The 27,586-nt window shown below is 50.0% G+C and overlaps 1 protein-coding gene across 1 annotated transcript; it reads right to left on the bottom strand.

Annotated features, from left to right (window-relative positions):
• Positions 1 to 836: 836 nt before the first annotated feature.
• On the bottom strand, positions 837 to 26,938 carry LOC139240380 (phospholipase A2 inhibitor gamma subunit B-like). The gene is made up of 5 exons (XM_070868865.1): positions 26,865 to 26,938; positions 21,067 to 21,186; positions 14,422 to 14,559; positions 9,042 to 9,185; positions 837 to 1,107 (listed from the first exon to the last, which is right to left on the bottom strand). Exons 1-5 carry the CDS (start codon positions 26,911 to 26,913, stop codon positions 848 to 850), a joined length of 711 nt encoding a protein of 236 aa, XP_070724966.1. The 5' UTR covers positions 26,914 to 26,938; the 3' UTR covers positions 837 to 847.
• Between the last annotated feature and the right edge of the window lie 648 nt (positions 26,939 to 27,586).

A 27,586-nucleotide genomic window follows, 5' to 3' on the forward strand; every position in this document is an offset into this window, starting at 1 on the left:
ATGGGGAGAGAGCGGGGCAGTGGGATTAGTTTGGGGATTGATACAGGGCTATGGGGAGAGAGCGGGGCAGTGGGATTAGTTTGGGATTGATACAGGGCTATGTGGCGAGAGCAGGGCAGTGGGATTAGTTTGGGATTGATACAGGGCTATGGGGAGAGAGCGGGGCAGTGGGATTAGTTTGGGGATTGATACAGGGCTATGGGGAGAGAGCGGGGCAGTGGGATTAGTTTGCGGATTGATACAGGACTATGGGGAGAGGGCGGGGCAGTGGGATTAGTTTGGGATTGATACAGGACTATGGGGAGAGAGCGGGGCAGTGGGATTAGTTGGGGATTGATACAGGGCTATGGGGAGAGAGCGGGGCAGTGGGATTAGTTTGCGGATTGATACAGGACTATGGGGAGAGGGCGGGGCAGTGGGATTAGTTTGCGGATTGATACAGGGCTATGGGGAGAGGGCGGGGCAGTGGGATTAGTTTGCGGATTGATACAGGACTATGGGGAGAGGGCGGGGCAGTGGGATTAGTTTGCGGATTGATACAGGACTATGGGGAGAGAGGGGGGCAGTGGGATTAGGTTTGGCCTTGCTCGGACAAAGCCGACACAGACACGATGGGCCGAATGGCCTCCGTCTGGTGCTGGAATCCATTTGCATTGACACAGCTGGGGTACAACTGGGGTGAGGTGGGGCAGCGGTTGGGGAGCGGAATGGGGTGAAGAAATGCTGGCTGCAGGAGAGTGAGTGAGTCCCTAAAACCAACAATGCGTGCAAGCTTTGATTCTCTCTCTCCCAGCAATGCCCGCACCGCGCAACTGTCAAGGAGAGCTGGTGAGATGATGCGTTCCCTTTACAGCACCACTTTTAGAAAGACCAGCAAGAGGGTGGTGCCAATGGAGGCACTGAGCGGGGTGGTAATGTCCGCGTTGTTGGTGGTTGCAGGGAGCGGTGTGGTGGAGCGGGTGAAATTCCGTGACTCCAAGTTGCATATGTTGTCCTTGCAGCAGTAGTAGGCGTTGGTCGGATAGAGGCCGTAGACTTCGAAAGTACCTGTTTCTTGGCAGACGAAATCAGAAGCACAGCCTTTGAAGACGTACGTTGAACTGTCCGCTGTTGAAATGTGAAAAAAATTTGTCATTTTGACATCATCATCTCGATTGCATTGTCCACCAAATCCAATGTGACATCATTTTCTAATTTAGCAGATTAACCTTTCTCATCATCTCAACTGTACAGGTGACCACACAGGAACAGGAGGAGGCCCATTCAGCCCCTCGAGCCTGTTACACAGGGACAGGAGGAGGCCCATTCAGCCCCTCGAGCCTGTTACACAGGAACAGGAGGAGGCCCATTCAGCCCCTCGAGCCTGTTACACAGGAACAGGAGGAGGCCCATTCAGCCCCTCGAGCCTGTTACACAGGAACAGGAGGAGGCCCATTCAGCCCCTCGAGCCTGTTACACAGGAACAGGAGGGGGCCCATTCAGCCCCTCGAGCCTGTTACACAGGAACAGGAGGAGGCCCATTCAGCCCCTCGAGCCTGTTACACAGGAACAGGAGGAGGCCCATTCAGCCCCTCGAGCCTGTTACACAGGAACAGGAGGAGGCCCATTCAGCCCCTCGAGCCTGTTACACAGGAACAGGAGGAGGCCCATTCAGCCCCTCGAGCCTGTTACACAGAAACAGGAGGAGGCCCATTCAACCCCTCGAGCCTGTTACACAGGAACAGGAGGAGGCCCATTCAACCCCTCGAGCCTGTTACACACGAACAGGAGGAGGCCCATTCAGCCCCTCGAGCCAGATACACAGGAACAGGAGGATGCCCATACAGCCCCTCGAGCCTGTTACACAGGAACAGGAGGAGGCTTTTCAGCCTCTCGAGCCTGTTACGCAGAAACAGGAGGAGGCCCAGTCAACCCCTCGAGCATGTTACACAGGAACAGTAGGAGGCCCATTCAGTCCCTCAGGCCTGTTTCATAATAACAGGAGGAGGCCCATTCAACCCCTCGAGCCTGTTACACAGGAATAGGAGGAGGCCCATTCAACCCCTCGAGCCTGTTGCACAGGAACAGGAGGAGGCCCATTCAGCCACTCGATCCTGTTACACAGGAACAGGAGGAGGCCCATTCAGTCCCTCAGGCCAGTTTCATATGAACAGGAGGAGGCCCATTCAGCACCTCAGGCTTCTTTCATCATAATAGGAGGAGGCCCATTTAACCCCTCGAGCCTGTTACACAGGAACAAGAGGAGGCCATTCAGTCCCTCGAGCCTGTTACACAGGAACAGGAGGAGGCCCATTCAGCCCCTCGAGCCTGTTATATAGGAACAGGAGGAGGCCCATTCAGTCCCTCGAGCCTGTTACACAGGAACAGGAGGAGGCCCATTCAGCCCCTCGAGCCTGTTACACAGGAACAGGAGGAGGCCCATTCAGCCCCTCGAGCCTGTTACACAGGAACAGGAGGAGGCCCATTCAACCCCTCGAGCCTGTTACACAGGAACATGAGGAGGCTGTTCAGCCCCTCGAGCCTGTTACACAGGAACAGGAGGAGGCCCATTCAGCCCCTCGGGCCTGTTACACAGGAACAGGAGAAGGCTGGTCAGCCCCTCGAGCCTGTTACACAGGAACAGGAGGAGGCCCATTCAACCCCTCGAGCCTGTTACACTGGAACAGGAGAAGGCCCATTCAGCCCCTCGAGCCTGTTACACAGGAACAGAAGGAGACCCATTCAACCCCTCGAGCCTGTTACACTGGAACAGGAGGAGGCCCATTCAGCCCCTCAAGCCTGTTACACTGGAACAGGAGGATGCCCATTCAGCCCCTCGAGTCTGTTACACAGGAACAGGATGAGGCCCATTCAGTCCCTCGAGCCTGTTACACAGGAACAGGAGAAGGCTGTTCAGCTCCTCGAGCCTGTTACCATAGGAACAGGAGGAGACCCATTCAGCCCCTCGAGCCTGTTACACAGGAACAGGAGGAGGCCCATTCAGTCCCTCGAGCCTGTTACACAGGAACAGGAGGAGGCCCATTCAGCCCCTCGAGCCTGTTACACAGGAACATGAGGAGGCTGTTCAGCCCCTCGAGCCTGTTACACAGGAACAGGAGGAGGCCCATTCAGCCCCTCGAGCCTGTTACACAGGAACAGGAGGGGGCCCATTCAGCCCCTCGAGCCTGTTACACAGGAACAGGAGGAGGCCCATTCATCCCCTCGAGCCTGTTACACTGGAACAGGAGAAGGCCCATTCAGCCCCTCGAGCCTGTTACACAGGAACAGGAGGAGGCCCATTCAGCCCCTCGAACCTGTTACACTGGAACAGGAGGAGACCCATTCAACCCCTCGAGCCTGTTACACTGGAACAGGAGGAGGCCCATTCAGCCCCTCGAGCCTGTTACACTGGAACAGGAGAAGGCTGTTCAGCCCCTCGACCCTGTTACCATAGGAATGTGAGACCATAATCCAAGCCAACACTCCCAGTGCCAGTACTGAGGGAACGCTGCACTGTGGGAGGGGTAATACTGAGAGAGTGCTGCACTGTGCGGATTCATCTACCCTTTCCTACAACTTGTCCTCTGTAAAGTCCTGTCCCCTCAGTACAGATTCACACGAGGCATGTAGTGAAGTCAAGGTCACTCTAGACCGGCACCTTTTATTTCACAGCTCTGGAATGCTGCACTTGCCTGAGACCTGTCCTTATCTACCTGTCTCTTGCAAGTGCACCCCCGGTGGTACGGTATGCTGGTGGTTACAGGTCATATTTCATTACAGTCATGTATAGCATGTTAGGATACAGTTATATATAATAATGTAAGATACATGACATCACCCTCCCCCAAGGTCTTATTGTCTTTATAGGTTCAGTCTCTCAGGTGGTCTACATTCTCGCGTGGAGCGTCTGAGTTGTGGTTCAGTTGTTTGCCTTGGTGTCTGTTTCTCTTTGGGTGTGGTTGCTGGTATCTCGCCTGGGCTGTCTGTTTCGATTGGTGTGATTGTTGTTGACTCGCCTGGGCTGTCTGTTGGGATTGCCCTTTCCTCAGGTTGTTCCCTCTGTCTGTCCACCAGGTGTGGTGCGAGTTCCACATTGTAGTCTGCCTCTGGTTCCGCAGTGTTGTTGGTAAATCTGCTTTTGACTTGGTCTACATGCCTCCGGCAGGTTTTGCCATTGTCCATTTGTACTACCAGTAGCCTGTTTCCTTCCTTGCCCGTTACTGTCCCTGCAAGCCATTTGGGACCCCTGCCATAGTTTAGTACAAACACTTTGTCCCCTATCTCATTCCATCTCCCCCTCGAATTTCTGTCATGGTACTCAGTCAGCTTACGGCGCATTGCCTCAACGATTTCGTGCACGTCTGGGAGGATTAATGAGAGCCTTGTTTTTAAAGTCCTTTTCATCAACAGTTGCGCGGGGGGGATCCCAGTCAATGAGTGCGGACGAGATCTGTATGCCAGCAGCAGTCGCGACAGGCGACCCTGCAGCGTGGGACCTTGGATTTTAAACATGCCTTGTTTAATGATTTGCACTGCTCTCTCCATCTGGCCATTGGCAGCCGGCTTGAACGGTGCCGTCTTGACGTGATTTATGCCGTGGTCAATTATAAAGTCTTGGAATTCTGCGCTGGTGAAGCACGGACCATTGTCACTGACTAATATGTCAGGGATTCCGTGCGTTGCAAACATGGTTGCGAGGCTCTCCACAGTGGTGGAGGTTGTGCTCGAGTTTAAAATGGTGCATTCGATCCACTTTGAAAATGCATCTACAACTACGAGGAACATTTTGCCCATGAATGGGCCCACATAATCTTCGTGCACCCGCGACCACGGTTTGGTAGGCCAGGGCCAGGGGCTCAGTGGAGCCTCCCTGGGGGCATTGCTGAGTTGGGCACAAATGGTGCACCATCGGTCGCGGAGCTCCAAGTCCGCGTCAATACCAGGCCACCAGACGTGGGATCTGGCTATGGCCTTCATGAGAATGATCCCCAGGTGCTCGCGGTGGAGCTCCTGGACAAATGCCTCTCTGCCTGCTTGTAGTGATAGCTCATGCATGCGCCTGTGAAAGGGTTTTATTTCCTCGGGGCAGGCATCGCGAGCATCTGCCCAATCACCGGTTGGGACACATATTTTTACTAAGGATAACGTGGGGTCGCTGGCCGTCCAGGCTCTGATTTGTCGAGCCGTCATGGGCGAACCTGTGGACTCAAAGGCATTGATTGCCATGACTATCTCACAGTCCTGTTCGTCAGACCCTTCCGTGGTCGCCAGGGGTAGCCTGCTGAGCACGTCGGCCAGTTGTCTGTGCCTGGTCTGTGCCTTATGGTATAGTCGTAGGACGCCAGCATGAGTGCCCACCGTTGAATTTGCACCGAGGCGTTGGCGTTTATTGCCTTGCTCTCGGATAGGAGGGACGTGAGGGGCTTGTGGTCGGTTTCTAATGCAAACTTGGCCCCGAAAAGGTATTGGTGCATCTTTTTGACACCGTACACGCACGCAAGCGCCTCCTTCTCTACCATTCCGTACCCGCGCTCCGCCCGCGAAAGTGACCTGGAGGCATAAGCTATGGGTTGTAATTTGCCCGCACTATTGACATGTTGCAAAACGCACCCGACTCCATACGCTGACGCATCACATGTAAGAACTAGCTTTTTACCTGGGTCAAAGAAAGTCAAAACACTGTTGGAACACAGAAGGTTGCGTGCCTTATTGAAGGCGCGTTCCTGGGCGTCCCCCCAAAACCAATCGCACCCCTTCCTGAGTAGCACGTGGAGAGGCTCCAGCAGCGTGCTTAAGGTCTGCACAAAGTTCCCAAAGTAATTGAGTAGCCCGAGAAAGGCGCGCAGTTCTGAGACATTTCGGGGCCTGGGTGCCAGGCGAATTGCTTCTGTTTTGGACTCTGTTGGGCGGATTCCATCAGCGGCAATCCTTCTGCCCAAAAATTCAGCCTCGGACATTTCTTGACTGGTGGGCCTACCCGATCCAACCGCTTTAGTACTTCCTCCAAATTACGGAGATGGGAGTCGGTGTCCCTGCCCGTGATAAGTATGTCGTCTTGAAATACAACCGTCCCCGGGATGGACTTGAGCAGACTCTCCATGTTGCGCTGGAATATGGCAGCTGCCGACCTGATGCCGAATGGGCATCGATTGTACATGAAAAAGCCTCGATGTGTGTTGATGGTGGTGAGTAGCTTGGATTCCTCGGTCAATTCTTGCGTCATATACGCAGATGTGAAGTCTAATTTTGAGAAAAGTTTTCCTCCAGCCAATGTGACAAATAAGTCCTCCGCTCTGGGCACCGGGTACTGGTCCTGTAGGGAGACTCTGTTTATGGTAGATTTGTAGTCCCCACAGATTCGTACAGATCCATCAGGCTTCATGACTGGGACGATGGGACTTGCCCAGTCGCTAAATTCCACAGGTGATAAAATGCCTTCCCGCAGAAGCCTGTCTAGTTCGTGTTCAATCTTTTCCCTCATCACATAGGATACAGCTCTGGCCTTGTGATGGACCGGTCTAGCATCCTGTGTGATGTAGATTTTGACTTTGGCCCCTTTGAAAGTGCCCACACCTGGCTGAAAGAGATGTTCAAATCGCTTTATAACTGTTGAGCAGGAGGTCCGTTCCTCTCATGACATGGCATGGACATCATCCCATTTCCAGTTTAGTTTTGCCAGCCAGCTTCTCCCCAGCAGTGCTGGGGGGATCTCCGGGGACAATCCACAGGGGAAGTCGGTTCACTGTCCCTTTGTGTGTGACAGAGAGCATGGCGCTGCCGAGGACTGGTACGATTTCTTTGGTACAGGTCCTTAGTTTGGTGTTGACCCTTGTGAGTTTTGGTCTGTCTCTTTTATGCGGCCACAGTTGTTCAAATTATTGAGCGCCCATGAGAAATTGACTCGCTCCCGTATCCAACTCCATGTTGACAGATATCCCGTTGAGTCGGACCCTCATCATTATAGGAGGCGTCCTGTCGTAGGAGCAGCGGCCATTGATCGTATTGACCCGCTGTACCGGGTACTGTTCCCACCATCTTCTGGTCCGCTTTCCGACCCATCCAATTCGTATACCAGCCGAGCTGCCGTTTTTTTGCACATGCGGGCCAAATGCCCTGTATATTCACAGTTCCTGCAAACAGCCTGCTGAAATCAACATTCCCTTGACGAGTGCCCACTCCCACACCTCCAGCACAGACTGCTTGCAAAGAATGAGTCTGGCTGATCTCTCTTGAGCTTCTCTCAGTTTGTAGTTGATTGCTCGCATTGTGGGTTGATGAGTTGTGAACGGCCGTTTCTGTGGCCCTTGATGGCTTCTGTTGCCACTGCTTGCTGTCGAGAGCCTGTTCTCCTGATTTTGTCTGTGTGTGGGGGTAGCAGCTTTTCTAATGCTGTGAACTCCTTGTTCCATTATTTCGTTAGTTGTCGTACCTGCATTGTAAATCAACCTCGTTTCTTCTTCCCCTACCAAGAATGTCTGTGCAACCAGTGCTGCTGCCTCTAAGGTCAGGTTCTTGGTCTCTATGAGTTTTTGGAATATGCCTGCGTGGCCTATTCCTTCAATGAAAAAGTCTCTCAGCATTTCTCTCCTCAGTTCATCGGAGAACTCACATAAACTAGCCAACCTCCGAAGTTCCGCCACGAAGTCGGGTATGCTCTGGCCCACATAGCGTCTGTAGTTGTAGAACCTGTGTCTGGCCATGTGTAGGCTGCTCGCTGGCTTCAGGTGGTCTCTTACCAATGTGCTCAATTCTTCAAACGACTTGCTTGCTGGTTTCTCACGTGCCAACAGATCCTTCATTAAAGCGTATGTTTTCGAGCCACAGCTGGTCAAGAAATGGGCTCTTCTCTTGTCTGCCTTATTGTCGCCTAACCAGTCTTTGGTTACAAAGCTTTGCTGGAGCCTTTCTATAAAGTCCTCCCAATTATCTCCCGCATTGTACTTTTCATCTGATCCGTTGTTCGCCATTCTGTGGATTCTGTAATCCCGTAACTCGTCGCCACTGTAAAGTCCTGTCCCCTCAGTACAGATTCACACGAGGCATGTAGTGAAGTCAAGGTCACTCTGGACCTGCACCTTTATTTCACAGCTCTGGAATGCTGCACTTGCCTGAGACCTGTCCTTATATACCTGTCTCTTGCAAGTGCATCCCCGGTGGAAAGGTATGCTGGTGGTTACAGGTCATATCTTATTACAGACGTGTATAGCATGTTAGGATACAGTTATATATAATAATGTAAGATACATGACATCCACCTCCAATTGTTTTCTGTATAATTTGGGTCCTATATCAGTCTAACCTTTCACCATCTACAAACTCCGAATGATATTGAGTTACTCTTCATAGAATTACATACAATTCACATTACAGGAACAGGCCATTGGCCCCCAGCGCTCCGTGCCGGTGTTTATGCTCCACACCAGCCCCCTCCCACCCCTCTCCATCTCACCCCCTCACCATATCCTTCTATTCCTTTCTCCCTCATGTGTTTATCCAGCTTCTCCTTAAATGTATCTCTGCTCCTCGCCTTGACCCCTCCCTGTGGGAGCGAGTTCCACAGTCTTACCACTCTCTGGATAAAGAGGTTTCTCTGAATTCCCCATTGGCCCCTTAGTACTGGTCTCCCCCCACAAGTGGAAACATCTTTTCTACACCTACCCTTTCAAGCCCTTTCATAATCTTACAGATTCATCCCTTTTCAAGAGAAAAGGGCCCAGCCTGTTCAGTCTTTGCTGATAGGTATCGCCTCTCAGTTCTGGTTACCAACCCTGCAAATTCTTTTTTTTGTAAAACGTCTTCACCCAGAGAGGGGTGAGAATATGGAACTCGCTCCCACAGGGAGGGGTTGAGGCGAGGAGCAGAGATATATTTAAGAGGAAGCTGGATAATCATATGACGGAGAAAGGAATAGAAGGATAGGGTGATGGGGTGAGATGAAGAGGGGTGGGAGGGGGCTTGTGTGAAGCATAAATCCCGGCACAGAGCGGTGGGCCCGTAATATCTCATTTATGTCAGTTTTTCAATGTGCTTCAATGAGCTGCTGAGTCAAGACTTGAACCTACCCCATCGGAGTGAGCCTGAGGTGTGGATACAGTGGTCTTGTTGTCCCCGACATTTCACTGTGGTCATCGTCTTCATACAACCGGCCTCAGTTAACGTGAAACATCCCTTGCATTCCAGGCCATTAAGTGTGGGGTCTTCTTTCTCTGTAATGTGAATGGACACCAACATTAATGAGTCCACCGCACAGAGTTTTAGAATCACAGCACGGTCACAGCACAGGTGGAGCCCATTCTGCCCCTCCGCCCGTGCCGGCTCTCTGCAAGAGCACCTCAGCCAGTCCCACTCCCCCCCGCCCTTTCCCCGGAGCCCTGCAAATCTCTCTCCTTCAGGGACTTACCCAACTCCCTTTTGAAAGCCACGATGACCTTTGAGAGGATCTTATAGTCCACATTGAGCAGCGAAATGGGCCGCTAGTTTTTGATTTCTCTGACCACTGCCTCCTACTGGCCGTCTGTCGCCCACAGGAAAACCAGAAAGTTGGCAGAGGGATATGGAAGCTGAACGTGAAACTGTTGACTCTGGAAACGTTGAGGAACTCAAGAGGGATTACAAAGGTTGGAGAACCGTAAAACCCCTCTGCAATTCCCCGATGCACTGGTGGGAAACAATTAAGATGAACATCAAGAGGTTCTTCATCCTCAAAGATGTTCAGGAGGCGAGAGGGAGACAGAGGGAATTGTCCCAACTCCAGACGAATATGCAAAACCTGCTCCTGCTGCAGTCGATGGGGGTCGATGTCGCGGAGGAACTCGAAGAGGTGAAGGGCCAGCAAGCCTCGCTCTTTGTCTCAGAGTCCTCCAAAATCATCTTCCGATCCAGAGTCCGCTCCGTCGAGCAGGATGAGACATGTTCGCATTTCTTCTTCCAGAAGGTACACAGGGGGAGCTCTGTGATCACCAGCCTAAAGGAAGAAGACGGTTCTGTGTCGTCTTCACAGCCTGACATGCAGAGGATCAGCGAATCCTTCTATGCCAGGCTGTATGACGTCAAGCCCACAGACCGAGCGGCCTCCCAGTCTTTCCTGTCGTCTATCTCGGAGGTCTTAGACGACAGCGAGCGAGAGAGTCTGGACCACCCGCTAACTCTGGACGAGCTGACAAAGACCGTCCGGTCCCTTGCGACGAGTAAAACTCCCGGAAGCGACGGCTTACCGGTCGAGTTGTATTCGGCTCTGTGGGACTGGATAGGCCCAGACCTGCTGGAAATGTACGGAGGTATGTTTCTGGCCGGCAGCATGTCAGAATCGATGAGGAAAGGCATCATCACCCTCATCTACAAGCAGAAGGGGGAGAGGGAGGAAATCAAAAACTGGCGGCCCATTTCGCTGCTCAATGTGGACGACAAGTTCCTATCAAAGGTCATCGCCAACAGGGTCTAGTCTGCTCTGGAGCTGGTGATTCACCCGGACCAGACCTGCGCTGTACCTGGCAGGAAGGTCTCTGATAGCCTCGCGCTACTCAGAGATACGATCGCCTATGTGCGGGACAGGGGGGTGGACACCTGCTTAATCAGCTTAGACCAGGAGAAGGCCTTTGACAGGATATCGCACATGTACCCTCCTCTCCAAAATGGAGTTTGAGGAGGGTATCCGCAATTGGATCCAACTGCTCTACGCAGACATTAGTAGCACAGTTCTAATCAACGGGTGGGAAACTGAAAGCTTTCCGATCAGATCTGGAGTCAGGCAAGGCTGACCCCTCTCCTCTGTCTTGTTTGTGTGTTGTATCGAGCCCTTTGCCGGGTCCATCAGTAAGGATGCGGGCATTAGAGGGGTGACGATCCCAGGCAGCGGAGGCGCTCAGGTCAAGACCTCCCTGTACATGGACGATGTCGCCATCTTTTGCTCAGATCCGCAGTCGGTCCGCAGATTGCTCACAATCTGCAACCAGTTTGAACTGGCCTCGGGAGCAAAGGTCAATCGCAGCAAGAGCGAGGCCATGTTCTTTGGCAACTGGACTGACCGATCCTTTATACCCTTCACCGTTAAGCCAGATTACCTGAAGGTGTTGGGAATATGGTCGGAGCGGACGGGGTGTGCGCCAAAAACTGGAAGAGCATATTGTCAAAGTGAAACAAAAACTGGGATGGTGGAAGATGCGCTTCCTCTCCATGGCAGGAAAGAACCTGGTCATCAGGAGTGAGGTGCTCTCGGTGTTGCTACACGTGGCACAGGTCTGGCCCATCTCTCGCTCCTGTGCCGCGGCAGTCACCCGGGCCGTCTTCCACTTTGTCTGGAGGTCCAAAATGGACCGTGTCTGCAGAGACACGATGTACAAATCTCTGGACAGTGGAGGAAAGGACGTTCCGAACGTGGCCTTCATCCTGAGGGCCACCTTTGTGTGCGGCTGCATCAAGCTGTGCACAGACCCCCGGTACGCAATAACCAAGTGTCACTACGTGCTGAGGTTCTACCTGTCCCCATTGTTGCGAAGGATGGGTCTGGCCACGCTGCCGCGAAACGCCCCCACCAGTTGGACCATGCCTGTCCACCTGTCCTTCGTGGGAAAGTTTTTCAGAAAAAAAACCCTTTGACCACAAGACCATAAAGCAGTGGTCAGCACGTAAGGTCCTGGACGCCCTACAAAAGAAGGAGATGGTGGACCCTGTCGGGTGGTTCCTGAGCGGACTGTCGAACTTATTTGGCAAAACGTCTCATCGCCAGAGCTTTCACACAAGCACCAAGACGTAGCTTGGTTGGTGGTGAGGAGGGTCCCACCCATCAGATCCTTCATGCACAGCCGGGGTTTCAGAGACACGGCACGGTGCCCCCGGGCCGGCTGCGGGGCGGACGAGACTGTCACCCACCTCCTTCGGGATTGCCCCTTCGCAAGGCAGGTCTGGAAAGAGATGCAGTGGTTGCTGTCGAGGTTCATCCCGAGCAGCTCCCTAACACAGGACTCTGTGCTCTGCGGGCTGTTCCCAGGGACACACACCGAGACAGACATCACCAGCTGCTGGAGGGCCATCAACTCGGTCAAAGACGCTCTTTGGTCTTGCTGAAACTTGCTGGTCTTCCAGAGCAAGGAGATGTCCACGTCTGCGTGTTGCAGACTGGCGCAATCCAAGATCCAGGAGTACGTGCTGAGGGACGCACTAAAAATTGGTGCAGTCACCGCAAAGGCACGGTGGGGAAGGGCCACAGTTTAAAGCCCTTCCACCACGGAAAACCCAGGGGCTGGAATCTGTACAAAACTCCCCTCAGGCTGCACTTGTAAATTTTTTGTATACATAGAGCACCATGTTCTGTAAACACCTATGTAGTGCCATGTATAATGCAAGGTATGTTTAGTAATGCGTGTTGCAAAGAAATGTAACTGTACCTCACCCATTCCGTGTACCGTATAGTGCCACATGTAACGTAATTTGATGAATGTATTACTGTGTATCCTGGATTGTACTGAAATGTACCTTGAAATGTAAAGCAAGCAAATGTATTGAACGGAACTGCCGTCAGCATCCAAATATACTGAACTGCTTTCCAATGTATCGTGCAAATTTTTATATGAATAAAGTATATTTTGAAATATGAAAACAAATCAGGGAGTGAACTGTCTCTGCACGGTCACTGCTAGGTATAAAACGGTACCTCCCCTATAACCCTCCTCCTCCAGCACCACGGTGGAGGACAGACCTCCATCCAGCAACCATCTGGGTGAAAGATCCGTGCAGCTATGGCAGGCAGCGAAGGTGGTCTGTCACCCAATTGTGGTCCCCGCACAAGAACCAGCAACGCACAAGGCTCCAACCCTACCAGGACCATCAGCGAACTCGACAGCAAGACCCAAATGACCACGTCACCAAATGACCCAACACTATGTTGCCCGGGAATGCCACAGCAATGCTTCTGGCGTAATCTTCGGCCTCCTGCTGGGGTTAGCACCGGAAAGAGATTCTCTGCTCTGCTCACCCAAACAACGGTGCTTTCCGGGCACTTTCTACGGGAGCCCAGGGGATAGGCCGAACTCTTCAGAGGCTAAACAAAGGCGAGAGGGAAAGGAGGAATCAGGCAGGCGAACAACAGTTTGGAGCGCAGTCAACATCTTTGTGAGGGAATGATATTCTACAAAGGTAAAAGGAAAAGGAAACAAAAATAACTGGAGTCAGCCGTGGCTCAATGGCTCGCACTCTCACCTCAGAGTCAGAAGGTTGTGGGTTCATAGTCCCACTCCAGAGACTTGAGCTCAAAACATCCAGGCCAGCACTCTCAGTGCCAGTGCGGAGGGAGTGCCGCACTGTCCAAGTACCGAGGGAGCGCCGCACTGTCGGGAGGGGCAGTACTGAGGGAGTGCCGCACTGTCGGGAGGGGCAGTACTGAGGGAGCACCGCACTGTCGGAGGGGCAGTACTGAGGGAGCACCGCACTGCCGGAGGGACAGTACTGAGAGAGTACCGGACTGTCGGAGGGGCAGTACTGAGAGAGCACCGCAATGTCGGAGGGGCAGTACTGAGGGAGTGCCGCACTGTCGGAGGGGCAGTACTGAGGGAGCGCCGCACTGTCGGAGGGGCAGTACTGAGGGAGCGCCGCACTGTCGGAGGGGCAGTACTGAGGGAGCGCCGCACTGTCGGAGGGGCAGTACTGAGGGAGCGCCGCACTGTCGGAGGGCCAGTACTGAGGGAGCGCCGCACTGTCGGAGGGGCAGTACTGAGGGAGCACCGCACTGCCGGAGGGACAGTACTGAGAGAGTACCGGACTGTCGGAGGGGCAGTACTGAGAGAGCACCGCAATGTCGGAGGGGCAGTACTGAGGGAGCGCCGCACTGTCGGAGGGCCAGTACTGAGAGAGCACTGCACTGTCGGAGGGGCAGTACTGAGGGAGCGCCGCACTGTCGGAGGGGCAGTACTGAGGGAGCGCCGCACTGTCGGAGGGGCAGTACTGAGGGAGCGCCGCACTGTCGGAGGGGCAGTACTGAGGGAGCGCCGCACTGTCAGAGGTGCCGTCTTTCAGATGAAATGTGAAACCGAGAGCCCTGTCTGCCCGCTCAGGTGGACATAACAGAACCCCCGCCCACTAGTTCTCTAGAAGTTGGAAGAGCAGGACAGTTCTCCCTGGGGTTCTGGCCCAATATTTATCCCTCAACCAATATCACTTGCTGGTTGTGGGATCTTGCTCTGTGTGGAAGCTGCCAGGTTTCTTACAGTACAACAGTGGCCACACTTCCAGAAACGATGCTTCATTGGCCATCAAGAGCCGTGGGCTGCACTGAGGTCGTGACAGGTGCTATAGAAATGCAAGTCCATCCTTTCAACTTGGGATTCTGGCTGTTGCGAATGGTTCAAAGGAAGGATAACTGAAATAGAGGGCGATGGGCAAATGGAGATCCCTGTCGCTGCTCTTCCACACCCCCACCCCTCCCCGTATTAGTGCAGATTGCTGGCTTACCTGGTTCAACCTCATCGTTACATAAGTCTGAGCTGCAACACTTGCTGTGCTGAAATTGAGTGAATTGTCCGCTGTTGAAGGAGATGAGTCCGAAACAATTTCCACAGCCATTCACAATGTACTCGGAATGTGTGTTTCCTAGCAGAACAAGTCACATCACGTTATGTCAATCAAAACCACTCGCAGCTCATCAACCCTGCCATCATTAGGTGGGGAATTTTTTTTTTAATTCATTGTCGAGATGTGGGGACGCGGGTGAGGTTGGCATTTATTGCCTATCCCCTCGTCGCCCCTTGAGAAGGTGGCGCTAAGCCTTGCTTTTCAACCGCTGATTATATCGGGCCCTGGTGTGCCCACACCTGGAGTATTGTGCACAGTTTGGGTCTCCTTACCTAAGGAAGGATATACTTGCCACAAGAGGAAGTTCAGCAAAGGTTCACCAGACTGATTCCTGGGATGGGGGGGGGGGGGGGATTGTCCGATGAGGACGGATTGAGCAGACTAGGCCGATATTCTCTAGTGTTTAGAAGAATGCGAGGTGGTCTCATTGAAACATGCAACATTCTCACAAGGATTGACTGGGTAGATGCGGGGAGGATGTTTCCCCCCCCCCGGGGCTGGGGAGTCTAGAACCAGGGGTCACACAGTCTCAGGATAAGGGGTCGGCCATTGAGGACTGAGATGAAGAGGAATTTCTTCACTCAGAGGGGGGGGTGAATCTTCGTAATTCTCTACCCCAGAGGGCTGTGGAGGCTCAGTCATTGAGATTTTCAAGACAGGGATCGATAGATTTTTGGCCACAAAGGGAATCTGGGGATATGGGAATAGTGCAGGAAAGTGGACTTGAGGTAGAAGATCAGCCATTGAATGGCGGAGCAGGCTCGAGGGGCCGAATGGCCGGCTCCTACTTCTTATGTAGCGGATTTGATACAAGCGGAGAGGCAACTTCAGAGGGGCAGTTAAGTTGGTGTGTGTGACTGGAGTCACATATAGGCTTAGATCAGATAAGGACGGCAGGTTTCCATTACTAAAAAGGACATTAGTGAACTAGTTACACTTTTGCCAGTTCAGCCCCAATATCCCGCCGTAACCTAGTCTTACAACCAGTCTCCCTGAACTCTTCCCAGCCACCACAACATATGTTTGAAGGTGGGAGGGCACCCATAACCAATAATAATCAGGGAGGGAGAGGATAAATTCAACTTTGGGGGGTCTCGAAACCGTCCAATAGCTTGTCAACCGCTTGTTATACATCCTACCGTATTTTTATTTCCCCCCCTGACTTTACAACCCATTTTAGGGTCATAGGAACAGGAGCAGGACACTCAGCCTCTCTAAACATAGAAAATAGGTGCAGAAGTAGGCCATTCGGCCCTTCGAGCCTGCACCATCATTCAATAAGATCATGGCTGATCATTCAACTCAGTACACCTTTCCTGCTTTCTCTCCATACTCCTTGATCCCTTTAGCCGTCAGGGCCATATCTAACCCCCTCTTGAATATACCTAATGAACTGGCCTCAACAACTCTCTGCGGTAGAGAATTCCAGAGGTTAACAACTCTCTGAGTGAAGAAGTTTCTCCTCATCTCAGTCCTAAATGGCTTATCCCTTATCCTTAGACTGTGACCTCTGGTTCTGGACTTCCCCAACATCGGGAACATTCTTCCTGCATCTAACATGTCCAGTTCCGTCAGAATTTTATATGTTTCTATGAGATCCCCTCTCATTCTTCTAAACTCCAGTGAATACAAGCCCAGTCGATCCAGTCTCTCCTCATATGTCAGTCCTGCCATCCCGGGAATCAGTCTGGTGAACCTTTGTTGCACTCCCTCAATAGCAAGAACGTCCTTCCTCAGATTAGGAGACCAAAACTGAACACAATATTCCAGGTGAGGCCTCACCAAGGACCTGTACAACTGCATTAAGACCTCCCTGCTCCGATAATCAAATCCCCTAGCTATGAAGGCCAACATGCCATTTGCCTTCTTCACCGCCTGCTGTACCTACATGCCAACTTTCAATGACTGATGAACCATAACACCCAGGTCTCGTTGCACCTCCCCTTTTCCTAATCTGCCGCCATTCAGATAATATTCTGCCTTCCTGTTTTTGCCACCAAAGTGGATAACCTCACATTTATCCACATTATACTGCATCTGCCATGCATTTGCCCACTCACCTAATGTGTCCAAGTTACCCAGAAGCCTCTTAGCATCCTCCTCACAGCACATACCACCACCCAGCTTAGTGTCGTCTGCAAACTTGGAAATATTACACACAATTCTTCATCTGAATCATTGATGTATATTGTAAATAGCTGGGGCCCCAGCACTGAGCCCTGCAACACCCCACTAGCCACTGCCTGCCATTCTGAGAAAGACCCGTTTATCCCATTTCTCTGTTTCTTGGTCTGCCAACCTGTTCTCTATCCACGTCAATACATTACCCCCAATACCATGTGCTTTAATGTTGCACACTAATCTCTTGTGTGGGACCTTGTTAAAAGCCTTTTGAAAGTCCAAATACACCACATCCACTGGTTCTCCCTTGTCCACTCTATTAGTTACATCCTCAAAAAATTCTCAAAGGTTTGTCAAGCATGATTTCCCTTTTATAAATCCATGCTGACTTGGACCGATCCTGTCACTGCTTTCCAAATGCGCTGCTATTTCATCTTTAATAATTGATTCCAACATTTTCCCCATTACTGATGTCAGGCTAACCAGTCTATAATTCCCTGTTTGCTCTCTGCCTCCTTTTTTAAAAAGTGGTGTTACATTAGCTACCCTCCAGTCCATAGGAACTGATCCAGAGTCGATAGACTGTTGGAAAATGATCACCAATGCATCCACTATTTCTAGGGCCACTTCCTTAACTACTCTGGAATGCAGCCTATCAGGCCCTGGGGATTTATCGGCCTTCAATCCCATCAATTTCCCTAACACAATTTCCTGACTAATAAGGATTTCCTTCAGTTCCTCCTTCTCGGTCCCCTCGTATTTCCGGAAGGTTATATGTGTCTTCCTTCGTGAAGACAAAACGAAACTATTTGTTCAATTGGTCTGCCATTTCTTTGTTCCCCATTATAAATTCACCTGATTCTGACTGCAAGGGACCTACGTTTGTCTTCACTAATCTTTTTCTCTTCACATATCTATAGTAGCTTTTGCAGTCAGTTTTTATCTTGCCAGCAAGCTTCCTCTCATACTCTACTTTTCCCCTCCTAATTAAACCCTTTGTCCTCCTCTACTGAATTCTAAATTTCTCCCAGTCCTCAGGTTTGCTGCCTTTTCTGGCCAATTTATATGGCGCTTCCTTGGATTTAACACGATCCCTAATTTCCCTTGTTAGCCACGGTTGAGTCACCTTTCCCGTTCTGTTTTTACTCCAGAAAGGGATGTACTCTCGAGCCTACTCCACCATTCAATGAGCTCGTGGCTGATCTGTATCTTAACTCCATTTATCCTACTTGGTTCCGTATCCCTAAATACCTTACCCAACAAAAAACGATCGATCTCAGTGATGACATTTTTAATTGACCCCATCTTTTTTGCGGGGAGAGAGTTCCAGATTCCCACTAACACTTTGTGTGAAGAAGTGCTTCCTGACATCACTCCTGAACAGCCTGGCTCTAATTTTACAAGCCCCCCTTGTTCTGGACTTCCCCCTGGCTCCTGGTCTGGCAACGCCTCAATTTCAACATTCTCACCCTTGTTTACAAATCCCTCCTTGGCCTCCTCGCCCCCTCCCTATCTCTGTAACCTCCTCCAGCCCCACAACCCCCCCGCCCCCGAGATATCTGCACTCCTCCAATTCTGACCTTTTGAACATCCCTGATTATAATCGCTCCACCATTGGTGGCCGTGCCTTCTGTTGCCTGGGCCCCAAGCTCTGGAACTCCCTCCCTAAACCTCTCCGCCTCTCCTCCTTTAAGATGCTCCTTTAATAGCAGTTATCATGGGCAACTTTAATCTAGTTATAGATTGGGTTAACCAAGTTGGTAGCAATGCGGTGGAGGAGGATTTCCTGGAGTGTATTAGGGATGGCTTTCTAGACCAATGTCGAGGAACCAACTAGAGAGCTGGCCATTCTAGACTGGATATTGTGTAATGAGAGAGGACTAATTAGCAATCTTATTGTGCAAGGCCCCCTGGGGAAGAGTGACCATAATATTGTAGAATTCTTTATTAAGATGGAGAGTGACACAGTTAATTCAGAGACTAGGGTCCTGAACTTAAAGAAAGGTAACTTCGATGGTATGAGACGTGAATTGGCTAGGATAGACTGGCAAATGATACTTAAAAGGTTGACTGTGGATACGCAATGGCAGACATTTATAGATTACATGGATGAACTTCAGCAATTGTACATCCCTGTCTGGAGTAAAAATAAACAGGGGAAGGTAACAAGGGAACCATGGCTAACAAGGGAAATTAGGGATAGTGTTAAATCCTAGGAAGGGGCATATAAATTGGCGAGAAAAAGCAGCAAACTTGAGGACTGGGAGAAATTTAGAATTCAGCAGAGGAGGACAAAGGGTCTAATTAGGAGGGAGAAAATAAAGTATGAGAAGAAGCTTGCAGGGAACATAAAAACTGACTGCAAAAGCTTCTGTAGATATGTGAAGAGAAAAAGATTACTGAAGACCAACATAGGTCATTTGCAGACAGAATCAGATGAATTTATAATGGGGAACAAAGAAATGGCAGACCAGTTGAACAAATAATTTGGATCTTTCTTCACTAAGGAAGACACAAATAACCTTCTGGAAATACTAGGGGCTCAAGGGTCTAGCGAAAAGGAGGAACTGAAGGAAATCCTTATTAGTCAGGAAATTGTGTTAGGGAAATTGATGGGATTGAAGGCCAATAAGGGCCTGATAGGCTGCATCCCCGAGTACTTAAGGAACTGGCCCTAGAAATAGTGGATGCATTGATGATCATTTTCCAACATTCTATTGACTCTGGATCAGTTCCTATGGACTGGAGGGTAGCTAATGTAACACCACTTTTTAAAAAAGGAGGGAGAGAGAAAACGGGTAATTATAGACCGGTTAGCCTGACATCAGTAGTGGGGAAAATGTTGGAATCAATTATTAAAGATGAAATAGCAATGCATTTGGAAAGCAGTGACAGGATCGGTCCAAGTCAGCATGGATTTATGAAAGGGAAAACATGCTTGACAAATCTTCTAGAATTTTTTGAGGATGTAATAGTAGAGTGGACAAGGGAGAACCAGTGGATGTGGTGTATTTGGACTTTCAAAAGGCTTTTGACAAGGTCCCACACAAGAGATTAGTGTGCAACATTAAAGCACATGGTATTGGGGGTAATGTATTGACGTGGATAGAGAACTGGTTGGAGAACAGGAAGCAGTGAGTTGGAATAAATGGGTCCTTTTCAGAATGGCAGGCAGTGACTAGTGGGGTGCCGCAGGGTTCAGTGCTGGGACCCCAGCTATTTACAATATACATCAATGATTTAGATGAAGGAATTGAGTGTAATATCTCCAAGTTTGCAGATGACACTAAGCTGGGTAGCAATGTGAGCTATGAGGAGGATGCTAAGAGGCTGCAGGGTGACTTAGACAGGTTAGGTGAGTGGGCAAATGCACGGCACATGCAGTATAATGTGGATAAATGTGAAGTTATCCACTTTTGTGGCAAAAACTGGAAGATAGAATATTATCTGAATGGTGGCAGATTAGAAAAAGGGGAGGGGCAACGAGACCTGGGTGTCATGGTACATCAGTCATTAACGTTTGGCATGCAGGTACAGCAGGCAGTGAAGAAGGCAAATGGCATGTTGGCCTTCATAGCTAGAGGATTTGAGTATAGGAGCAGGGAGGTCTTACTGCAGTTGTACAGAGCCTTGGTGAGGCTTCACCTGGAATATTGTGTTCAGTTTTGGTCTCCTAATCTGAGGAAGGACGTTCTTGCTATTGAGGGAGTACAGCGAAGGTTCACCAGATTGATTCCCGGGATGGCAGGACTGACATATGAGGAGAGACTGGATCAACTTGTATCCACTGGAGTTTAGAAGAATGAGAGGGTATTTCATAGAAACATTTAAAATTCTGACGGGATTGGACAGGTTAGAGGTAGGAAGAATGTTCCCATTGCTGGGAGTTCCAGAACCAGGGGTCACAGTCTAAAAATAAGGGGTAAGCCATTTAGGACCAAGATGAGGAGAAACTTCTTCACTCAGAGAGTGGTTAACCTGTGGAATTCTCTACCACAGAGAGTTGTTGATGCCAGTTCATTGTATATATTCAAGAGAGAGTTAGATATGGCCCTTACGGCTAAAGCGATGAAGGGGTATGGAGAGAAAGCAGGAAAGGGGTACTGAGGGAATGATCAGCCATGATCTTATTGAATGGCGATGCAGGCACGAAGGGCCGAATGGCCTACTCCTGCACCTATTTTCTATGTTTCTATATTTCCCTAAAAACTACCTCTTTGATCAAACTTTTGGCCACCTGCCCTAACATCTCCTCAGGTGGCTCGGTTTCTATTTTTTGTTTGATAATCGTTCCCGTGAAGCATCTTGGGACGTTTTATTACATAAAGGCACTATATAAATGCAAGTTGGTGTTGGTGAAGTCACGCAGTGAAAGGAAAATACCAAAAATTACTCAGTACTTACCATGGATGTAATTCACAGTGATTGATCTGCATGTTGAATGGTTCGTTGTGTTACACACGGTGCTGTTTAGCATACATGTGCCAGAATAGCTGTTACAACTGTGACAAACTAGCGAGTAACCTGTAAGACCAAAGAGAACATGTTTATTTTTACACATTCATGGGATGATTGCCAGCGATGCTGGTAAGGCCAGCATTTATTGCCCATCCCTAGTTGTCCCCTGAGCAGGTGGTGGTGAGTTGCCTTCTTGAATCGCAGCAGTCCGCGTGGTGAAGGTGCTCCCACAGTGCTGTTAGGGAGGGAGTTCCAGGATTTTGACCCAGTGATGATGAAGGAACTGCCGATATATTTCCAAGTTGGGATGTGTGACTTGGAGAGGGTGGTGCTCCCATGCGCCTGCTTATTTTCCAATCCCTCCATGGTCTCACCCCTCCCTATCTCTGTAATCTCCTCCAGCCCCACAACCCCCCCAAGATCTCTGTGCTCTTCCAATTCTGCCCTCTTAAGTATCCCTGATTATAATAGTTTAGCCATTGGCGGCCGTGCCTTCTGTTGCCTGGGCCCTGAGCTCTGGAATTACCTGCCTAAACCTCCACCTCTCTACCTCTCTCTCCTGCTTCAAGATGCTCCTGAAAACATACCTCTTTGACCAAGCTTTTGGTCGCCTGTGCTAATTTTGACTTATGCGGCTCGGTGTCAAAATTTTAGCGCATAACACTCCTGTGAAGCGCCTTGGGATGTTTCACTACGTTAAAGGCGCTATATAAATACAAGTTGTTGTTGTTGCTGCCTTTGTCCTCCTAGGCGGTAGAGGGCGTGGGTTTGGGAGGTGCTGCCGAAGAAGCCTTGGCGAGTTGCTGCAGTGCATCTTGTAGACGGTGCACACTGCAGCCACGGTGCGCCGGTGGTGGAGGGAGTGAGTGTTGGAGGTGGTGGAGGGAGTGAGTGTTGGAGGTGGTTGGGAGCGGGCCGATCAAGCGAGCTGCTTTGTCCTGGATGCTGTCGAGCTTCTGAAATGTTGTTGGAGCTGCAACTCATCCAGGCAAGTCAAGTCAAGACACAACTGGAATTTATTGCTACTGATGTGGCCTTTCGGGATGGCAAGTTAATGGATTGCTGATAGCTTTTGGCAGGAATAGCAATCAGGCATGGAATTATGATGTGGGACAATTTTGGAGGAGCATTTAACACCTTCTGAATAACATTTCCAATTCTGTGTTGAGATGAATAGCTTAGATGCATTTAAGGGGAAGCTCGGTAAGCATATGAGGGAGAGAGGAATAGAGGGTTAAGTTGATGAGTGAGATGAAGAGGGGTGGGAGGAGGTTTGTGTGTAGCATAAACACTAGCACAGACCTGTTGGGCCAAATGGCCTGTTTCTGTGCTATAAATAATTTGTAATATTTACGAATAGATCAGCCCCCTCAAGGATTGGTGGAGTAAAGTACCCTATTGGGTGACAGTGAGCTGGATAACACTAGAAAGGTGGTGAATCTTTGCATCCTTGGTTTGTACTGAGTTAGCCAGTGTGGACCATACATTTGACATCAGTGTCCCTCAGCTGAAGAGGTGGAAATCAGCCTTTATTGCACGGGGGTTGGAGTTATAACAGTAAGGAAGTCTTGCTACAACTGTACAGGGCCTTGTTGAGACCACACCTGGAGTACTGCGCACAGTTTGGGTCTCCTTATCTGAGGAAGGATATACTTGCCTTGGAGGCAGTGCAATGGAGGTTCACCAGATTGATTCCTGGGATGAGAGGGCTGTCTTATGAGAAGAGATTGAGTAGAATGGGCTTATATTCCCTGGAATTTAGAAGAATCAGAGGTGATCTCATTGAAACGTGTAAAATTCTTACAGTGCTTGACAGGCTGGGGAGTCTAGAACCAGGGGTCACACAGTCTCAGGATAAGGGGTCGGCCATTGAGGACTGAGATGAGGAGGAATTTCTTCACTCAGAGGGTGGTGTATCTTTGGAATTCTCTGCCCCAGAGGGCTGTGGCAACTCAGTCCTTGACCCTCCAAGACAGAGAGCGATAAATTTTTGGACCCGAAGGGATAGGGGGACCAGGCAGGAAAGTGGAGTTGAGGTCAACGATCAGCCATGATCTTATTGAATGGCCGAGCAGACTCGAGGGGCCGAATGGCCTACTCCAAGTTCTTATGTTCTCATGTTCGGCCAGACGTCCTGCTCCTGATCACTTTCTAGTGACTCAATCCCCGAGAAGCATGTGAACAGAGGAACAGGCGGAGGCCGTTCAGCCCTTCGATTCTGACGGTTACTGGTCAAGGACATAGCTTTGAGATTGAACCCGATGGCACCCGACAGCTATTCTGAAAGAGGCTGAAAATGTTAGCACTGAAACAAGTGTCTCTCTTTGGGACACAAGCATCCTGAATTTAACCTCTGGCATTCAGCAGATCGGATAGGGCCTCGATGGAGCCGTCAGTCTGCACCTGCGCACGCACGCTCTCACCAGCAGGGGTCACTATGGGCAGCCAATTGTCTCGCTTAGATCAAAGGAGGCCACGAATGTTGCAGCCGAGACCCATTATTGTTACAGTGATGGGGAGAAACTGGAGAAGCTGGGATTGTTCTCCTTAGAGCAGTGAAAGCCCAGAGGAGATTTGACAGAGACGTTTGAAATCACAAAGGTTTTAGACAGAGTCGGTAAGGAGAAACTGTTGCCAATGATTGAAGAATAAATCACCTGAGGGCACTGGTTTAAGCTGATGGGCAAAGGAACCACAGGCGGCATGGGGAAAGACATTTTTACGCAATGTGTGCTGGAATGCGTTGCCTGAAAAGTTAGTGGAAACAGACTCAATCGTGGATTTCGAAAGGGAGTTGGATAAATACTCTGAGAAAAATTTGCAGTGGTGTAGGGAAAGGGCGGGGGAACGGGTCTCACTGGATTGCTGTTCAAAAGTGTTGGTGAAGACTCGATGGGCCGAATGTCCTCCTTCTGTACTGTAACCATTCTATGATTCTATGAATCAGGGACTATCCACAGGATGTTTATTGTTACTGTGTCAGTTAAACATAAAGGCAAGTGCTCTACCAGTATAGGAATCATTTACAATGTCAATGGGGAAAGAGCGGGGTGGGGGAGGGAGGGGTGGGACTAATTGCCAACTCAACCGGATAGCCTCCTGAGGTTGAGGTTCTCCTTGGAGCAGAGAAGGTTGAGAGGAGATTTGATCGAGGTGTTCAAATGGGCAGGAATGGGGTACTGAAGTTGAATGTTCAGCCATGAACTCATTGAATGGCGGTGCAGGCTAGAAGGGCCGAATGGCCTACTCCTGCACCTATTTTCTATGTTTCTAAAATCATGAGGGGTCTGGACAGAGTAGATCGAGAGAAACTGTTCCCATTGGCGGAAGGGTCAAGAACCAGAGGACACAGATTTAAGGTGATTGGCAAAAGAACCAGAGGCGACATGAGAAAAAACGTTTTTACGCAGCGAGGTAGGTTTTGGAATGCATTGGCTGAAAAGGTGGTGGAGGCAGACTCAATCTTAGCTTTTAAAAGGGAGTTGGATAAGTATCTGAAGGAAAAACATTGGCAGGGCTACGGGGAAAGGGTGGGGTAGTGGGACTAGCTGAGAGTCGGCACGGGCTCGATGGGCCGAAGGGCCTTCCCTGCTGTGACCATCCCTTATTGTTTTAACCAATAAGGGAATTAAGGGTTATGGGGAGTGGGTGGGTAAGTGGAGCTGAGTCCACGGCCAGATCAGCCATGATCTTGTTGAATGGCGGAGCAGGCTCGAGGGGCTAGATGGCCTACTCCTGTTCCTAATTCTTATGGTTCTTCTGCGTTGTATGGTTTCAGAAATTAACAGGAACAGTTACACTGGTGATAATAGAGACTGCGTCATTGTGAATGAAATGATAGCCATAATACTCTTACGTATATAGATACACATGTATAGAAAAACATACATCCATAGACATAGTCACAATTATACATTCAAACATAATTAAATACACAGGTATATATATAGCCGTGGCTCAGTGAGTAGCACACTGGCCCATGAGACAGAGGGTTGTGGGCTCAAGCCCTACTCCAGGGACTTGTGCACAAAAATCTAGGCTGACACTCCAGTGCAGTGCTGAGGGAGCGCCGCACTGTCGGAGGGGCAGTGCTGAGGGAGTGCCGCACTGTCGGAGGGGCAGTACTGAGGGAACACCGCACTGTCGGAGGGGCAGTGCTGAGGGAGCGCCGCACTGTCGGAGGAGCAGTGCTGAGGGAACACGGCACTGTGGGAGGGGCAGTACTAAGGAAGCGCTGCACTGTCGGAGGGGCAGTACTGAGGGAGCGCCGCACTGTCGGAGGGGCAGTGCTGAGGGAGCGCCGCACTGTCGGAGGGGCAGTGCTCCCGCACTGTTGGAGGGGCAGTACTGAGGAAGCACCGTACTGTCGGAGGTGCCGTCTTTCAGATGAGACGTTAAACCGAGGCCCCGATTGCCCTCTCAGGTGAACGATAAAGATCCCATGGCACTATTTGGAAGAAGAGCAGGGGAGTTCTCCCCGGTGCCCTGGGGCCAATATGTATCCCTCAATCAGCATAACAAAAACAGATTATCTGGGTCATTATCACGTTGCTGTTTGTGGGAGCTTGCTGTGTGCAAATTGGTGCCGCATTTTCTACATTACTACAGTGACTACACTCCAAAAGCATTTCATTGGCTTTGAGACATTCGATGGTCAAGAAAGTCTTTCTTTCTTTCTATATACACACATTTCTATGCACACACTATCTCTTGCACACATATACACGCTCACTTGTACACATACTCGTACGGTAAGCTCAACCATTCCACCAGTAGATTTGGCCAATTATATGTCCCGTCCAAATCTCTGCTGATGCCTCCCAGGACCCCTATGCCCTCTCAACCCACATTGATTGCATTTCCCAAAATCGTTGGCCAGTGTTCTGCGCACCAAGCTAAGAGGTCCTTGGTTCCTCAGCGGAAGCTCAAGGAACAGCATCTCATCTTTCGGTTAGGCACTTTACAGCTTTCTGGGCTCAACATCGAGTTCAACAATTTCAGAGCATAAGCTCTGCTCCCATGTTTTCAGAAGGCAGCTGCTGATGGTTCTGCCATTCCCATTTACACCTCCTCTAGACCCATCTCTTGTTTCTTTACCTGTCCCAACCCAACCCCTTTCGCCTCGCACCACCATCCCTTTTGTCATTAAGTCTCTCCTGCCCTCCACCCGATCACAGACCTTCCCCCTTTTTCTTTCCTCCACTTTCCCTGCCCCTACACTTGCTTAAAAACCTGTTCTAGCTCTAACTTTCTTGCCAGCCTGACAAAGGGTCACAGACCTGAAACGTGAACTCAGTTTCTCTCTCTCAGCAGATGTTGCCTGACCTGCTGAGCATTTCCAGCATTTTCAGTTTTCATTTTTGGATTCCTCACTCCACGTTTGAATCCTCATTCTACACAAAATAAACCACTGTCTCCACTGTTGGAGCTGGACTTGAGCCCGACGCACATAGATCTACAAGGTGCAATCCAAACTCCCCTGATACCATCACTCAACACAAAGCAGGAAAACTCAATCCCCAATGGGAGATATATCTCTTAATAAATGACAGGAACACAAACTACTTGCTGTAAAATATGGCAAGCCATTCAGAAGTGAAGCTAGGGGTGCTTTGCTTGGGAACCTCGCACTGCGCAACGTGTCTGCTATCAGAATAATCGATATCTCCTTGAGGCAAAAAACAAATAACGCGAGGGGCTGTGGAGAGATTGATAATACAAGGTGCCCTGATAGACAGGCCTACCTTCAGCGATCAAGGCAGTGAGTAGCACTGCTCCAAGCAACACCTTCATTTTCCTCTGTGTGTTCTTCGAACTCTCGACTTCAATACTTGGATCTGATCAATATTCAAGCAATCGTATTGAATTTATAGAGTTGGTGATGTCAACGAGAGGGAGAGAGAGAAATAACTCTCGGAGCAAATCACAGATGGCTCCGCCCTTGACTGGTATGGCATTTTTCTAGTCATAAGCATTTGGACACCTGCCAAAGTTCCAACTCCTAAGTTCTAAATGCAGGGCACTGCTGCTGATGCACATTGCGGCAATGGGGCAGGGTTGCAGGTTGGATTAAACCCAGAGAAACTGGGGTTCAGGGAGTGAAATTGTACCTTCACCGGGATGTATCTCCACATCGGACCCAGAGCTCCTACATTGGCACAGGAGGGTCGGCTGCACAATGATCTACTCAACTCTTCACATGTCATGTCGAGTAGAAGCAACATAAATATGCTCAAGGAAATATCTTGTGCTGAGCATTTCATTGCCAGAGTTGACATACTTAACCAGTTAAAGTAATAGCCCACCTGAGGAAACAACTGATCATTTTATTGGGGATTGGGTGTTTCAGAGAGATCTCACATTTCTTTTGTTCTTTCTTTCCTTCATTCTTTCCTTCTTTCTTTCTCTTAATTTTTTCCTTCTTTCTTTCCTTCATTCATTCTTTCTTTCTTTTTTCTCTTCCCTT

This window comes from Pristiophorus japonicus, chromosome 31 (assembly GCF_044704955.1).
Source record: "Pristiophorus japonicus isolate sPriJap1 chromosome 31, sPriJap1.hap1, whole genome shotgun sequence".
Classification (NCBI taxonomy): Eukaryota; Metazoa; Chordata; class Chondrichthyes; family Pristiophoridae; genus Pristiophorus; species Pristiophorus japonicus.

Coding starts and splice junctions, on each gene's coding strand:
- LOC139240380 (XM_070868865.1), bottom strand. CDS start 26,913: ATGAAGGTGTTGCTTGGAGCAGTGCTACTCACTGCCTTGATCGCTGAA. Junction 21,187..26,864: donor CACTGCCTTGATCGCTGAAG/GTAGGCCTGTCT, acceptor TTGGTCTTACAG/GTTACTCGCTAGTTTGTCAC. Junction 9,186..14,421: donor TAACGATGAGGTTGAACCAG/GTAAGCCAGCAA, acceptor TTCACATTACAG/AGAAAGAAGACCCCACACTT.